At 43.0% G+C, this 17,488-nt stretch overlaps 1 protein-coding gene across 2 annotated transcripts in view; it reads right to left on the minus strand.

The window, feature by feature from the left end:
* Positions 1-17,488, minus strand: part of LOC137518997 (uncharacterized) — an 80,766-nt gene that overhangs the window by 52,514 nt on the left and 10,764 nt on the right. For both annotated transcript variants that reach the window (XM_068237558.1, XM_068237557.1), the window contains exons 2-3: positions 13,500-13,614; positions 5,954-6,138 (exon numbers count right to left, since the gene is read on the minus strand). In XM_068237558.1, the coding sequence (XP_068093659.1) occupies positions 5,954-6,138; positions 13,500-13,614 (300 nt within the window). The remainder of the gene's footprint in view (positions 1-5,953; positions 6,139-13,499; positions 13,615-17,488) is intronic.

The raw sequence follows: 17,488 nt of genomic DNA on the forward strand, positions 1-17,488 counted from the left end.
ATACTGGGTAGCACACACAGTACAGAACCAGTATCTGTACCTGTTTATACAGTATAGCCCCAGTACATACAGTACAGTATACAAATGTCCAAATGTTTAATTTTAACTGGAAAAGTATACGCCGGAATATACGGGTAATTCAGAAACACATCTGCCTTGTCCGAGTCCAAGCTCATACAAGATAGACTGATGCAGACAAATCACATTTTTTTTGCCACATCAGATGTCACATTATCTAGTCTATAAAGGAGTAGAACCATCTGGAAAATTATCATCCCACCACTGAAAAGCCAGCATCTGTGATGGTATGGAGGTGCATTAGTGCATCTGGCATGGGTAGCTTGCACCTCTGCAAAGGCATTATTAGTGTTGAATAATATGTATGGGTTTTGGAGTAACATACTGAGCCATTTTCGTGACTTTTTTTTTTTTTTTTTACAGTAGACTTTGCTTGTTATCCCCTTGTTACCATTGTATGTATCCCTTTTTATTGTACAGTGCTGCATAATATGGCAGCGATTTATAAATACAATGAATAATAATTGCTTATTTCAGCAAGACCAAACCAATTTAAAACATATTACAGCAAAGCAAAGCTCTGTTGTAAAATAGTCCAGATGACTGACTGACCCACCTGCAATCCAAATCTGTCACTGAAAACATCAGGACAAGGATTCAATTCACTTTTTCTTCTAGGTGATATTTTTACACCTTATCAATAAGCCACCAGCAAGCAAAAAAAAATCCTCATAATTGTTGACAGTACTTTTTCACCTACTTTTTGATACTCTTTCAATTGTATTGTGCTGATGAGTTATTTTTAACATTAGATGAAAAATGATCTCCTAGGAGAAAACATGAATTGAATAAGGGCCCTGAGTCAGGAGAAAAAGTGCATTGAGTATGACCGGCTTCTAAACTATTCAAATCATGAATGGTAATATTCTTTGCGCAAATTTAAAAGAAGTTTGTTCTTCAAATAATTTGTTCTGTCTGTATTGAGGAGGCCATTAACAATACAATCGTTTCCATTTCTCACGATAATCAATCTGAAACAATTGGTCATGTTCATAAACGGCCAAATTTCCACAAACTGATTTGATGAGATGGATTGTATCAATATATTTTTTTTGCATGGATCCCATTGATTTAATCAGATTGGTTAGTGGGAATTCGGCCATTAATAGGCACAACTGATCGTTTGCTGTCGATTACTGCGGCTATCAGAAACGATCGATTGGCAGCAGGATTGTATCATTAATGGCCAACTTTAGAATTAAAATAAATAGTTCAAAAGTAATAATGTAATATAAATATGTGAATTTATAATGTACGGTAGAATGTTCCATCTGGTAGGCAGCCTGTATTATGAAAACTCCTCCAGCATCCTCTGCAGTCATCCTCTGCTCTCTGGTGCTCTACAGGCCATGAGATATTTCTGGTTCAGTGCCTGGAGGCCACGTTACCCTCCCCCTCTCTCTTCCCCAACACCCTACCCTTGTGGTTTGGGGCTTCACTTGGAAACGTATATTACATCAGCACTGATTTTCCTTTTCTCATTGATTTTCAAAGAGGAGGAAAGAGAAGCATTTTCACTTCATAGCTGAAAGCAGAAGAGTATTGTAGCTGCTTATCTGCTGGGGTATGTGTGCCACTGATGGGAAATCACATACACATTACTGAGACTACTCATTCACATGCCTGATACTCCCCACTGCTAGATTGTTTAGAGAGGAACTCTAGTGAAAATAACATCAGGAATACAATTGCTTTTTGTAAAGGGGATCTGAGATGAAAAAGTAACTATAAGAAGTAACTTATCTATATATGTTACCTAAAGTTTAGATGGTTTACACAGCAAATCTAGCTGCAAACAGTTTTAATAGAATATGATTATTTATTCCTGTGATACAATGACAGCGGCCATGTTGTTTGTAAACATTACACAGAGGCAGGCTTATCTGTATCTTGAGCCATCAGCCTAATCCCTCTCTCCTCCTCCCTCTGAAATCAATGGCTAGTAACACCTCCCCCTCCTCCTGCTCAGACTGAGCTCCCATGAGCCCTTGCTACTGCCAAGGCTCTCTGAAAACCTGTGGGTGTGGCTTTTTTAGTTTATAGGGAATTAGAGTATTAAAACAAAGCCAAAAAAGTATTTGGCTTGAGGAATGCCCTATAAACAATAGGAAAGGAACACAATTATGCAATGTGTAAAAGTTCACCTCGGATCCACTTTAAATTAATTTAAAAATGATCTTGTCAATGTTTGCCCATTATAAAACATTTCCTCACCTTTATTTACATTCTGAAATGTATCACAGTGGTGACATCTTCAGTCCTGTACAAGCCAGTACAAAATATACCTGGTCTCACAGCCATACATTGATAGATGCATGGCCACCTTAAGGGGAAGCCAATTAACCTATATGTATATCTTTAGGTTGTGGGAGGAATCTGAAGTATCGGAGGAAACCCACACAGATACAGCATACCTCCCAACTTTTTGACATGAGAAAGAGGGACACTTAAGCCACGCCCCTGCCACACCCCTGATCACGACCCTTCAAACGCATGCCCTAAAGATTTCATAATAAAAATATGTTTTATAATTCAGACCACACTGGTCCTTCTAGCCTGGATCATTTTCATTCATATTAACATTTTAAAATTAGTAATATATCAATTTAAAGGATGGAAATAAAGTTTAGAGTCAATCAAACACATTTTTAGTAGAGAAATATAGGGCATATATTTACATAGAAAGAGGGACAAAGTCCTAAAAGTGGGACAAATGAAGAGGAAAGAGGGACAAAGGGACAGGGCTCCCAAAGAGGGACTGTCCCTCCAAAAGAGGGACAGTTGGGAGCTATGGTACAGGTAGAGCACACAAACTCTGTGCAGACAGTGCGAAGCAGGTTGTTTCTGTTGGATGACTGAACTCTAAAGGGGCCCATACACTGGTCGATTTCAGCCATCGATCGATTTGATCGAATCGATCGGAAGCAAATCGATGCACGATCGGTCGGCCGATGGATTTGCAACTGATTTTAATCTATTTGATCTATCTGAGAGAATGGAAAATTTAGGTTGACCTGCTGCTGGCAGCAGATCGATGGCCCATAGAATTGCATTGGATCTAATGGGGCAATAATGCATTTAGATAGATTTTCAATAGATTTCATTCGGAAATCTATTGGAAATCTGTTCCTAGTGTGTGGCACACATCGGATAGATTCCTGTCAGGTTGATAGTATTTTACAGTGATGCTCACTTAGGCAAACTACACTGAGCATTGCTTATTTGTAGGAGGGCTTTTTGGTCTCTTAAGGCAGCCATACACTGGTCGATGTGCCATCAGATCGACCAGCTGACAGATCCCTATCTGATCGAATCTGATCAGATAGGGATCGTATGGCTGCCTTTACTGCAAACAGATTGTGAATCGATTTCAGCCTGAAACCGATCACAATCTGTTGAGCTGCTCCTGCCGCCTGTCCTCCCCCCGCGCATACATTACCTGAGGCTGGCTCCCGGGCATCTTCTCCACGCTGCACCGCTCTGTTCTTGCTCCATCTCGGCGCTTCCTGTGTCACTCCGTGACCAGGAAGTTCAAATAGAGCGCCCTCTATTTGAACTTCCTGGGTCACTGCAGTGACCCAGGAAGCGCCGGGATGGAGCGGGTGCAGCGCTGAGAAGATGCGGAGAAGACGCCCGGGAGCCCGCATCAGGTAATGTATTTTTCATCGGATCGGCCGCCGCTAGCGACGCGCACTTTACCCGCGGGCGATCGAGGGTAATTTCCCGCACGGCGCGATCGACGGACCGATCCGATTTCGGGAGGAAATCGCATCGTCGGCGGCGTTTACCGCGAAAGATTGGCAGCAGATTCGATCCCAGGATCGAATCTGCTGTCGAAACGGCCGGGAATCGGGCCAGTGTATGGCCACCTTTATAGTCCCCTATACTTTCCTAGTGACTTTAGGTTAGCTTGAGCTGCTTAGGTATTCTAAAGTAAGGGAGGTAATTCTCAGCTGGAAAGGCTCTGTAATACACATATACACAGCTGCTGCACACTGAATGCTATACAGTACTTGTGTTCTTCTACATACCCTGATTTGTGCTGCTTGCTAGCTGAGTATGTGTAAGACCCTATTCTGCTTCATTAATATTTCATACTTGGGCAAATCAAAACTGATGTACTGTACAAAGCATTTACGTGGAACTAAACTCAGCATTTCAACTCTGGCCTACCCACTTCCTACCACTGCTAAATACTTATTCTATAGCCCCACCCAGTGATTGTAAGCCTTTGGTAGGGTCCTCCCTTCCCTAGTGTATTCTACATGAGCGTGTGCCCCCATCATTGCACTACTTTCCTGTGATCACCACATACTTGAATTACTGGACCTACCTACCCAGCCCCTAATCACATTATCATATACCTTGTCCCGTTTGCCTTGTATAACTTTGTACTAAGTTGTATAATCTTGTGAAGCTGCACCTGCCATCCTTTGTATCATTGTATGTATTTATTGTCCTGTGCTGCATAATATGATGGTACTGTATAAATACAATAAAAATGATCAAATATCTGGTCTGAAATATTAGCCACAGCCCGATAACCTTTATGGAAAAAATTTCTTCATTAAAATGTGTGAAAATCCTAAAAAAAAAACTTTTACTAGGCTACTCTTTTGCAGGGAGCACTGAAAAGGCTAAAGTGTTTACTGTATGGGGAGAACTGCTTCAGAAGAGCTCTCCTGCAGTCTATTCACAGCTGCTGATGAGAGCTAAATAGACACTTTGACCTAATTTTTGAAATACAGAACACAGAGAAGTGAATTTCTTCAGCAACTATATGTGGAATAAAGTCTTTTCATTGTGTGCTGTGCAAGAGTTCAGCGGATCAGTGAATAATGGCGCACAGTGCCTATGCATACAAATGGCGCGGCATTAAAAAGATACGCTTAGGGCCCTTTTACACTTAATCAGTTGCTCTCAGTTAAAACAGAAAGAAAACTGATTTTCAAAGTAATGCCCATGTTTTCCTATGGCACATTTCACACTTAACGCGTTTTAACTGAAATCTTCTTCCCAATGCACTGCTATGGAAAAAACGCATACCAACACATACTAACGCACACCAACTGATTAAGTGTAAAAGGGCCCTTATCGCTATTCATCGTTAGTACTGCATGATAATGGCGCACAGGGAAAAAAGAAGAAAAACGGCACACACTAACGTTATTTATCAATAGTGGCCCACACTAACGTTATTTATCAATAGTGCCGTTCATTTGCCAAACAGCAGACGTTATTGCCCACAGTAACGTTATTTATTAATAGCGTCCTACATAAGCCAAACTGCAGAAGTTATTTAACTGCAAAACGGTGAATGGATTTAATGTAACACTGTCAAGGTTAGGGTTAGGCACCACTGGGGGGGAGTCTTAGGGTTAGGCACCCCCAGGGGGTGGTTAGGGTTAGGCACCACCAGGGGGGGTTTAGGGGTTAGGGATAGGTACAGAGAGGGTTCTGTGTGTTAACGCTAAATAACAATAAGGCTTTAACGTTAAATAACAATAAGGCTTTAACGTTAAATAGCGATAAGCGGCAAACGGATTAGCGGCAACACCGTGCGCCATTATTCTCAGGCGCCATTTTCAGATGGATCCAGAGTTCAGGTCTGCTTTAAAGATATGTTATTCATGTTTCACACCACTGTGTAACGTACTACAACTCGGCCCGTTTGTCTTCCTAGTCTATAAAACACCAAAAGTGGTAAAGACAGGTTTACATATCACCAGCTACATGTGCCTGGATATCTAAAATTCAGTCACAGTTCTCAATAAATGTTCTATAATGGCAAGTACTTTCCAGGAGTGTTTGGAGGCCTTTGTGCCTTGCCCTGACACAGAGTGAAGCATTGTGGTAAGGAGACAGAAGTCATTACTTGTGACTGTAGGAGGCGGAGGTCCCTCTCCTTCTCCTTGGCACTGTGAATGGTGGCGTGCAGTTCTTGAAGAATGCTCTTGTGTTCCCCCTCTTTATGCGCCAGATCTTGTGTAGCAACATCTGCTAGCTTCTTCAGTTGTGTGACATCTTCCACCAGAAGTCTCTTCTCCCGCATCTTATTATCTGAGACAGAATGGAAATTGTGCCATTTATCTGCCAAGCACTTCCACAGCAACATCCATAGATCACTCTGCCCAATTCATTCCAGGCCTTGGAACAGCACATGACATTCGTATGGTACATCTGACATACTGGGGTGGTTTCACTAAACATATATGTAAGAAGTGATAAATCGTGAGTTGATTCAGACAAGGGGGTTGATTTATTATGCCTGGTAAATGTGCCATGCATAGATAGGCGCACAACGATCTTACAGGAATTTTTACAAGTAACTTAAGGTACCCAAACATCTAGCGTCTTGGTGGCCGATCAACCATCCAATCAATAATTATCAAATCAGACGAAAATTGTCACCAAGTGCATGCCCAATAGACCATGCGACCAATTTCAGGCCGAGCATGTCGACTGGACATGCTGAAAGATGTCAGGCTGTCGTGGTCAATCATGTGCGCGGCGGTAACAGCAAATGATATTGGGATGAGCAACAAAACCGCCGGCACTGTTTCCTCATTGTGTAAATGTACATGTAGATGTGTGCATTTATACATTACCTGTCCTGTGTCGCAGTGCCCATCCATCTTCAGAATCCGCTGCTCTTCCATTAGCCCTACACACACCGCCAGCACATAGCACACGGTACGTGTGTGACATCAAACACGCACCATGCCGGGGGCATGTATAGGGCTAATGGAAAAGAGGTGGATTAGGAAGATGGATGGGCACTGCAACTCAGGACAGGTAATTAGAGTTGAGCCGAAATTTTCGTAATTTCGCATTACTATAATTACGCATGCGAAATTTGCGATTACGATGCGAAATTAGCGTAGCGAAATTGCCATTAAAATCGTAATTGAAAATACCGTAAGCGTAATTTTCAATGCGAAATTTCGCGTTTCGTTCATGCCGTAATTTCGCATTAAACGCTACCGTAATTTCGCATTAAACCGTAACGCTCCGTATAATATAAAAAAGCCGCCGACTTTAAGGGTTAATAGCAAAGCCCCCTTAAATGCTAAGAGCCTCAAATTTGGAGAATATATTAAGGAGATCAGGAGGAATAAGAGGAAAAAATTTTTTTTCAAAAAGACCTTATAGTTTTTGAGAAAATCGATGTTAAAGTTTCAAAGTAAAAATCTATACATTTAAAAACCCGCCGACTTTAACGGTTAATAGCAAAGCCTGCTTAAAGTTTAGGAACACCAAATTCCTAGGGTATATTAAGGGGATCAGTGGGAATAAGAGGAAAAATTTTTTTTTCAAAAAGACCTTATAGTTTTTGAGAAAATCGATTTTTAAGTTTCAAGGGCAAAAATGTCTTTTAAATGCGGAAAATGTCAGTTTTTTTTGCACAGGTAACAATAGTGTATTATTTTCATAGATTCCCCCAAGTGGGAAGAGTTTTACTTACTTCATTCTGAGTGTGGGAAATATAAAAAAAAAACGACGTGGGGTCCCCCCTCCCAGACCTCTTTAACTCCTTGTCCCCCATGCAGGCTGGGATAGCCAGAATGCGGAGCACCGGCCGCGTGGGGCTCCGCACCCTGACTATACCAGCCCGCATGGTCCATGGATTGGGGGGTCTCGGAAGGGGAGGGGCAGCCAAGCTTTCCCCTCCCCCTCCGAGCCCTTGTCCAATCCAAGGACAAGGGGCTCTTCTCCACCTCCGATGGGCGGTGGAGGTGGAGGCCGCGATTTCCTGGGTGGGGGGTTCATGGTGGAATCTGGGAGTCCCCTTTAAAAAGGGGTCCCCCAGATGCCCACCCCCCCTCCCAGGAGAAATGAGTATAGAGGTACTTGTACCCCTTACCCATTTCCTTTAAGAGTTAAAAGTAAATAAACACACAAACACACAGAAAAAGTATTTTAATTGAACAAAAAACATAACCACGAAAAAAGTCCTTTAATATTCTTAATTAACCATTAATACTTACCTGTCCCTTTAAATAAATGATCCCACGCAATATCCTTGGACATGTTCTATCAGTTACAATGTAACAAAGTTATTACAATGTAACAACTTTGTTACATTGTAACTACGCCGCACCCGACGTCACTCGCCGCTCAGCCGCCGCATACACTTACGCGTCCTTGCAGGACGCTAAGTCCCCGCCGGCTCCCGCTGTCCACCCTGCCCACATCTGTCACCCACATGTCACCCACATGTGGGTGACATGTGGGAGAGGCGGGGAGGGCAGCGGAGCCGGCGGGGACTTAGCGTCCTGCACGGACCCGACAGAGCTCTGAGCTATATAGCTCAGAGCTCTGAGAAGCATCTTTGTATTTTGGCTCCAAGGAGCCCCATTGGTCCTTAGCAGACCAATGGGGTTCCTTCAAATCAGAAGGAACCCCATTGGTCTGCTAAGGACCAATGGGGCTCCTTGGAGCCCAAATACAAAGATGCTTAGAGAGCTCTGAGCTATATAGCTCAGAGCTCTGTCGGGTCCGTGCGGCGGGTGAGCGGCGAGTGACGTCGGGTGCGGCGTAGTTACAATGTAACAAAGTTGTTACATTGTAATAACTTTGTTACATTGTAACTGATAGAACATGTCCGAGGATATTGCGTGGGATCATTTATTTAAAGGGACAGGTAAGTATTAATGGTTAATTAAGAATATTAAAGGACTTTTTTCGTGGTTATGTTTTTTGTTCAATTAAAATACTTTTTCTATGTGTTTGTGTGTTTATTTACTTTTAACTCTTAAAGGAAATGGGTAAGGGGTACAAGTACCTCTATACTCATTTCTCCTGGGAGGGGGGGTGGGCATCTGGGGGACCCATTTTTAAAGGGGACTCCCAGATTCCACCATGAACCCCCCACCCAGGAAATCGCGGCCTCCACCTCCACCGCCCATCGGAGGTGGAGAAGAGCCCCTTGTCCTTGGATTGGACAAGGGCTCGGAGGGGGAGGGGAAAGCTTGGCTGCCCCTCCCCTTCCGAGACCCCCCAATCCATGGACCATGCGGGCTGGTATAGTCAGGGTGCGGAGCCCCACGCGGCCGGTGCTCCGCATTCTGGCTATCCCAGCCTGCATGGGGGACAAGGGGTTAAAGAGGTCTGGGAGGGGGGACCCCACGTCGTTTTTTTTTTATATTTCCCACACTCAGAACGAAGTAAGTAAAACTCTTCCCACTTGGGGGAATCTATGAAAATAATACACTATTGTTACCTGTGCAAAAAAAACTGTCATTTTCCGCATTTAAAAGACATTTTTGCCCTTGAAACTTAAAAATCGATTTTCTCAAAAACTATAAGGTCTTTTTGAAAAAAAAATGTTTCCTCTTATTCCCACTGATCCCCTTAATATACCCTAGGAATTTGGTGTTCCTAAACTTTAAGCAGGCTTTGCTATTAACCGTTAAAGTCGGCGGGTTTTTAAATGTATACATTTTTACTTTGAAACTTTAACATCGATTTTCTTAAAAACTATAAGGTCTTTTTGAAAAAAAAATTTTTTCCTCTTATTCCTCCTGATCTCCTTAATATATTCTCCAAATTTGAGGCTCTTAGCATTTAAGGGGGCTTTGCTATTAACCCTTAAAGTCGGCGGCTTTTTTATATTATACGGAGCGTTACGGATTAACGCGAAATTACGGTAGCGTTTAATGCGAAATTACGGCATGAACAAATACCCATTGTAATGCGAAAATTACGCTTACGCGAAATTTCGCGAAATCCTTCTTCATTACGATTATGTACTTATGGCCATAATCGTAATTACACTAATTACGCGAAATTTCGCGAAATCGTAATTAGGTCATTACGCTCATCTCTACAGGTAATGTATAAAATGCACACATATACATGTACATTTACACAATTGGGTAAAAGCAGCAAGACGGTGGATGCGGCAGACTTGGCCAATTCCTGAGAGATTTCATGCTGAAGTCAATTGATAATCGGCCTGCAGTGAATGGGTGGCCGACAGATCTCTCTCTAATCAGATTGGATCAGAAAGAGATTTGTCTCTTGGTCAAATCTACCCATCATCGCTAGATGCATGGCTACGCTGAGAGCGTGCTGGGCACATACCGCGTCTCGCATTATGTACACACAACACGTCACTTCTATAATGCTCCTTACGCAATTTGCATAACATGCGTTATACTAGCACCGTGCACGGTGTGTACATAAGGCAAGTTGGGCTATGTGTGCAATGCACACTACACTACATGTGAAAATACTGGTAAACGTGCTGTGTTCTGTTTGCACAGGTCAATTTCACCAGGGTTTGGTGAATCAACCCTAATGAGAGATAAACCATGAGTTAACCTCCCTGGCGTTCAATTTCCCCAGGATTTCTGTGCAAAAAGTTCAGCTCCACAAGACACCCTTGAAGGCCTTGACCCATGATGCACCAGGTTTAGTATACATTTTCCCTGTTTTCTGGCCTCTAAACTTAGGTGCGTCTTATGGTCATTAGCGTCTTATGGACTGAAAAATATGGAGCTACAGAATTTAGGCAATACAATTAACAACAAATTTAATTTTATCAAGAACGATGTTTTTGAATAATTTTGTTTGCTTGGAAATTGCTGAAAAATTATTCTGTAAATTAAGTAAGAAGAGATAAATCATGAGATAAGTTTCAGGAATCAATTCCAAAGGGACCATGAGCTGGGACAGATGATGAATGATAATTCATGTGTTAAGACAGATATGAGAGATAAATCATTAAATAAAACGTTAGGGACCGCAGGGCCGGGCCGAGGCATAGGCTGGAGAGGCTGCAGCCTCAGGGTGCAGTGTAGGAGGGGGCGCATAATTCATTCAGCTGTCATTCCTAATTGTGTTTGAAGCAGAAAGAAATTAGAAAATGGGATACATGGCAGTGAATGCAAGCCAGATAACTAAATATTAGGGTGTTGGGGAGGTTGTGGGCCCTGTGGCCCTCTTAGTCTAATAGCAGTCAGTGTGTGACGGCTGGGGTGGCAGGGATGGAGGAGTGCACTTTGGTGTCTCAGCCTTGGGTGCTGGAGGACCTTGTCCCGGCTCTGAGGGGCCGTATTCAATTAAGTTTTCCCCCGGGAGATATTTTAGCACTGTCTTATAATAAAATAACTTTTAATCCTTTAGCTACCAAGAAAATACTTAAAATAATTCTGATATTTGTTTTATCTGCTTTGTATCTCAGTTGGTAAGTGCTGAAAAGTTATTTTGAAGGAAAGAAAGATGAAAAATAGGAGAAATATCAGGAAAGACATTCACAGAAATCAGGACGAAGGAGAAATAAATGATGGGCATTCAATAACTGGAAAAAGTATGAGTGACGGCATAAACTTCAGACATGAAAGTATGGTAACAGCTAGGTTAAAATGGTCATCAACCTGTTCTCTCGATACTACAAATATTGGGGTGGCGTGTATGATTTGGCTAATAGCTCACATGTGGGTCCATGGAATACCCAGGCAGATCAGGGTGACCCAAAACCACTAGGAAAGTACAGGGAACTTGTGTATGTGTTTATAGAGTTTAGCCTGTTTAATTCCCCCTCATTTGTGTCAAATCACAAGTTGTAATTTGATCTTCCACTGTGTCACATGACTGCCTAGGGCAGATAAGCCCATTTGAAAGTACAGGCTGTAAACAATATGTCTGCTTCCATGAATCAGGAAGTAGAAACTCTGCAAATTTATTTTTAGGATTTGTATCAGCAGTAACAAAGAAATGTTTTTTATTTAAAGGTTATTATGCTGTTGTGTATCTTTTAGAGCAGAGAGAAGTTCTGAGTTCAGGTCCACTTTAAGGGACCAAAAAACCCGCTACTTTGTCCATTGCCAAACCTGAAAAAGGCTGCACTGAAAAAAAAAATCAGAACTTCTTATTTCATTGCCTACTGTTTCCTCAAATAAACATAAACAAGAAAATTGCACAACACGACCCTATAAATCTAAGCTGCACTCAAACTGTAATGGCTGCATAAGTCTGATAAAATGTCCACCAACACTTCAGATTATAACGGGCTTTTGAAAGTTTCGAATACACTTGTTTGGAGAAAGTACAGATTGTTCTCAGACCTAATCTTAAGTGCGGATATTTACTTCTGCAGTTCTCAGAAGTACCGTAACCTCATAATGAGATCCTAGAATTATCCCTAATGTAATAATTTCCATGCCAGCAGCAACGGAAACAACTGCTGCTGCTCCTCCTTGCGTTTTTAAATCGCAAGGTCTTGTAAAGAAAATCATGAAAATCGTGATGACCTGTACACAGTGGTGAGATGCGTTTTTAGAAAAACGCAATCACAGTGCCTGCTGCGCTTTTTCAGATCTGCGTCTAAAAAATGCATGAAAAAACACAATGCATGCGATTTTCATGGCGTGTTTTAAGTAAACGATCAGGAACGCAGGAAAAGATAGCCTCAGCAAAATCACAATCGCATCGCAAACACACAAAAATTGCAAGTAGAATTTTGATTAAAAATGCAATCGCACTGCATTTGGCAATTTTTTGTGTGTACAGGCCCTTACTCTAGTGGGAACACAGCACCGCGATTCAAATGCTAATCGCAGTGCTGTTGTGATTGGCAAATTGGCCACGATCCATTTTGTGAAGCGGCCCTCACAGATTAGAGGAGATAGTGTAATTGGTTCAGCCCCATGCTATATCTGGTACTACAGGTTAGGCACACATTGCTTTAGGGCTGGTACACACTATGTAATTTTCCCATCAGATCAACTGAAAATTTCCCATAACTCGATAATTTTCAGCACGTCCAATCTGTTTCTGATCGAGAGAGAAATAGAAATGAGATCAGTACTGCACAAAATCGATCCCTTTCTCAATCAAAAGCAGATTAGACATGCTGGAAATTTGCATGGTGGGTAGCAGGCATTTCATTTGCTGATAGGCTTCCCTGCAGACCATTTTAAAATACAGGTGCTGCTTGGAACTGAGCTCTTGTTTTTTGAATGTCTGTGGTGGGAAGTTTTGTGGGTAATCCCCTCAGTGGTGGGGTCAGTTGTGGGTTGTTTCCCCCCCCCCCCTCCCGTGTGGTGAGAGCATTTGGGTGGGCTGCCTGTACTGCTCCAAGAAGCCCCCTGGCGTGTAGCTTGCAGATGGTGGTCCAAGTTGGTGTGAGCGCTTGGGACCCCCACCTGTACTACACACCCTAGTTTGTAAGTTAAATACACATAAATACTTGTAAACTTTTAAACAAAGTTGACCAAAAGCCACAATACTGGAAAAGTGTTGGAGCGGTTATCTTCCTGTATAGAAAAACCACACAGCAAGGACTGAGCCAGGTGGCTGCTGAGCCCCCCAGACAGGTGGTGCTTTGTTTCCTTTGTGCTCCAGACACACCCTCCATTGAAGAAGGAGACAGAGGAGGAGAAACAAAGAAAGCAGCATTTACATAATGTGAATACCTGAGACACTACGCAGGTGTCTGTTCTCTGCCTCCAGCTCTGTTTTCACAGCAGCGATACTGCGCTCCTTCATGGTCAGCTCCAGCTGCATGCTGTGTATCGGAGACTGCAGCTCCTGGAAGGCACATATACACACATTATTCACACTACATGTCCACACAAGCACCTTCAGCATATACAACATGCTCTGCTGGTCATCAGCAGCACTGAGCTTAGAGATATGGGGTCAGGACGTCTTGTGCACTCTGAAAATTATCACATGTAATAATAACAAACACAACCTGCTATGCTTTTCTCCTATATAAATATCAATGATAAATCTTGTGCCCATAATTAGAGATAATGATGCTGGGTGTACTGTAATGTGTGGCCACTGGATGGCCCATATTCACCTTTAGTGTCTACCCATACACCACTGCTGCTACCCAAAGTGTCACCTGCAGGACTGAGCTTGATCCTGATGTGTGAACTTTATGTATACGTATGTACCTTTTACTGTACAGAGAAGTTTACCAAATAGGTATAAAGTCTCATTTCCTCCATATGCAGTTCATACTTTATTGTGATTTGTGAGTACAGAGTACATTACAACAGAGACAGTAGTATACTAGAGTCAAATGTATTATCCCAACTCACCATTACGTGGCCCACCCAAACTCCCCACACTGCTCAATTTTAACTGGGTTAGACCTCGTTCAGACAAATGACTGAACAGCAAGCTTTTGTTGGGTGTCCTCTGTCATCAACACCAAGCGCGAACCTGGCTGGTGCATGAGAGCAGCTAAGAGGCAGTGAATTACAATTCTTATTTACTAGTTATATAGTGCCGATATCTTCCGCAGCACTTTATGAGTATATATAGTCTTGTCACTTATCACTTATCCCTACCATAGTTATATGTCTGTATGTACTGTATAGTGTATGCATCATAGTCTAGCGCCAATTTAGGGGAAAGCCAACAGTGGTTAACACTCCCACCTTGCAGCGCTGGGTCCCTGGTTTGAATCCCAGCCCTAATCCCATCCCAGGCACTATCAGCATAGAGTTTGTATGTTCTACCCGTGTCTGTGTGGGTTTCCTCTGGGAACTCTGGGTTCCTCCCACATCCCAAAAACATAAATAAAGTACAGATAAGTAAATTAGCTTCCCCCTAAATTGGCTCTAGACTACAATACATAGACATATGACTATGGCAGGGATTAGACTGTGAGCCCCCCTGAGAGACAGTTAAGTGACAAGACAATATACTCTGCACAGCGCTACGGAAGATGTTGGCGCTATACAAATACTAAATAATAATAATAACTTGTCTGTATGTTTTGGGATGTGGGAAGAAACCAAGGTCATTGGGGGAAACCCCTGCAGACACGGGAAGAACATACACCCTCTTTGCAGATAACGGCCTGGCTGGGATTTGAACCGGGGACCTACCACTGAAGGTGAGAGTGCTAACCACTATGCCACCATGCTGCCCAATTCACCACCTTCAGCTGCCCATCTGAAAGAGGTCTAACTGCAAACACATCCAGTTACCACTTCCTTTCAGGTGCTCAGCCATGTAACACGATTTACACAGCAGCTCACTCACATGTATGTCTCCACAACAGACACAGGTCATAGTTCACAACTGTCCCTCTGGAGGGACAGTCCCTCTTTGGGAGTCCTGTCCCTCTTTCCTCCTTATTTGTCCCACTTTCAGGACAAGAACAGATTTTCTGATTATTGGTGATCTGCAGTATCACCAATAATACAGATGCTATACCTGATTATGTAGTGATCTGCAGAATCACCAATAATGCAAGTATAGAGAGACACAGGACAACCAGATGTAAAGATCGGTGTTAATACAACGTATATTGATCACCCGAGGAGCGGGTGATTCAAACTGCACTGCAGCCGGTGATCACCTGAGGAGCAGGTGATTAACACTGTACTGCAGCTCCTAATCACATGAGGAGCCGGTGACTAAGAGCGTACTGTAGCTACTGGTCACCTGAGGAGCAGGTGATTCAGACTGTACTGCAGCTACTGGTCACCTGAGGAGCAGGTGATTCAGACTGTACTGCAGCTACTGGTCACCTGAGGAGCAGGTAATTAAGCTGTACAGAAAATCCCTCACCATGGACAAGGATCACTGGTGAGGGCAGGAGAGTCAGACAGGCAGATTCGGCAACACACGGACAGATACGGTACAAAGACAGAAGGCTAAATCAGAGTAGTGTTCAGACTGAGTCGGCAACAGGATCAGATAGGCAGAAGCACAGAATCAGTAAGCAGAAGAGTAGTCAAGGCTAGCAGAAGGTCATAAGAAATAATACAATTCAATTAGTACTTTAGCTATCAACAGAAACTGACTAAGTGTGGATCCCCAGCTCCTGCTGGTTCTAGGCACACTTTGAGATCTGACTAAGGTCTGAGTGCTAACACGTAGCATATGCAACAGCAGACGAGGAGCCACTGACAGGCAGGTCCTATATATACTGAGAGCGGCCCACAGCGCCGCCCCAGTCACTCAGCCAATCAGGAGCACTGCTGGAGTCAGCTGACCAACCGATCAGCTGACTCCCTTTCTATGCGCATAAAGGTCCTGTAGCCTGGCACGCGCGCGCGCGTAGCCCTCAGTCTATGTGCGACTGAAGGATCAGGCAAAACTCCACCATGTAACAGCGTGGCGGAATCCGCCGGCTGAGACGCGGAGACCGCCGCCATGCCGCTCACCGCTGCGGCGGCATTTCCGCTATCCCTTACAAGAGTGCAGTAAAGAGTGCACTGTGTATGTTCATAGCTGCCCCAGAGTTTCCATCCTCCATCAATGTTTTCTTTTTACTTGAACAGAGTCCACCTGCATATCCAACCACCCTCTGAGGTTTATAGAAACCTAATGAGATGAGAAATCTGCTTGTTGGACCCTTTGATCTTTGGCCGCCCACTCTCTGAAGTCTAGAGGTAGCCTAACAGAATGACTAGCCTACAAGCATGCTATGAAGGAAGCTACAATACTTCCTATGGAAACTCATGCGTTACGTTTGGCAGTGTGGAAGACTGCGAAGCACCCCACCTTCTATAACACACCATATAAGGTTAGGCTGTGCTGTATAAGCAGTGTTTCACTTTGTTATTGTCCTACTCTCCTAATAGAGGATTTTAGTGTTTATATAACTCTGTTTAGGCTCCAGACTGAAATACCTCTACAGAAGTCATTACAGTGTTATCTGGCCCAGTGAACAGAGTGCAGTATAGTAATGTGACTGTGCATTAGGTGCAGCCCCCATTCACAAGAAAGATTACTAATCTTACACCAGACACGCCTTTGCTTTTAAAAAGATGTTGGAAAGTGTAAACAGATCGCAGAGACAAGACTGTAAAATGGGAGAGGACTGGATTCTAGATTCAAATCAAGCAAAATGCCTAAATCCAGAATACAAGAAGATGCAAAAAGGGCTTCAGACAGTTGTTATGATAACCGTTTATAGACACATGGGGGTGATTTACTAAAAGCAGTCATTTTTCACTTTGCTTCAATCAAAGGATATGTCTATAATCCCCAGATCTGTACAACAGGAGAACATGGCTAGGAAAATATAGTACAGTGAATTATACTTAAAGCGGTATCGTCACCATAAAAATCAAATTTCTGGTCTGAGTGTATTAAGTGATAAAGATGCTAATCCTGCATTCAAAACTTTCAAAACTTTTTCTGCTGTTATGGTTTGGAGTTTTCACATACTTAACGAACACTGGCCCTTTAGTAGTCGTGCCAAAGAATTGCATGCTGGGGGTTCTTTTTATCTATAATCTATTTCTCCTCTTCCCTTTATTTCCCTGCCAGCTTCTAATCTGAAACCTAATCCCCTACTCACTTGTGTTTACAAGCAAGGCTGAGGCGACTCAGCAATTGGAGGCGACAAGAAAAAAAGTAAAGGGCAGAAATGACATCATGAGTTAGCCTTAACTGTGGGCAAAAGACATGGCCCCCACCAGGAACAGAA

This window comes from Hyperolius riggenbachi, chromosome 5, assembly GCF_040937935.1.
Source record: "Hyperolius riggenbachi isolate aHypRig1 chromosome 5, aHypRig1.pri, whole genome shotgun sequence".
Taxonomy (NCBI): Eukaryota; Metazoa; Chordata; class Amphibia; order Anura; family Hyperoliidae; genus Hyperolius; species Hyperolius riggenbachi.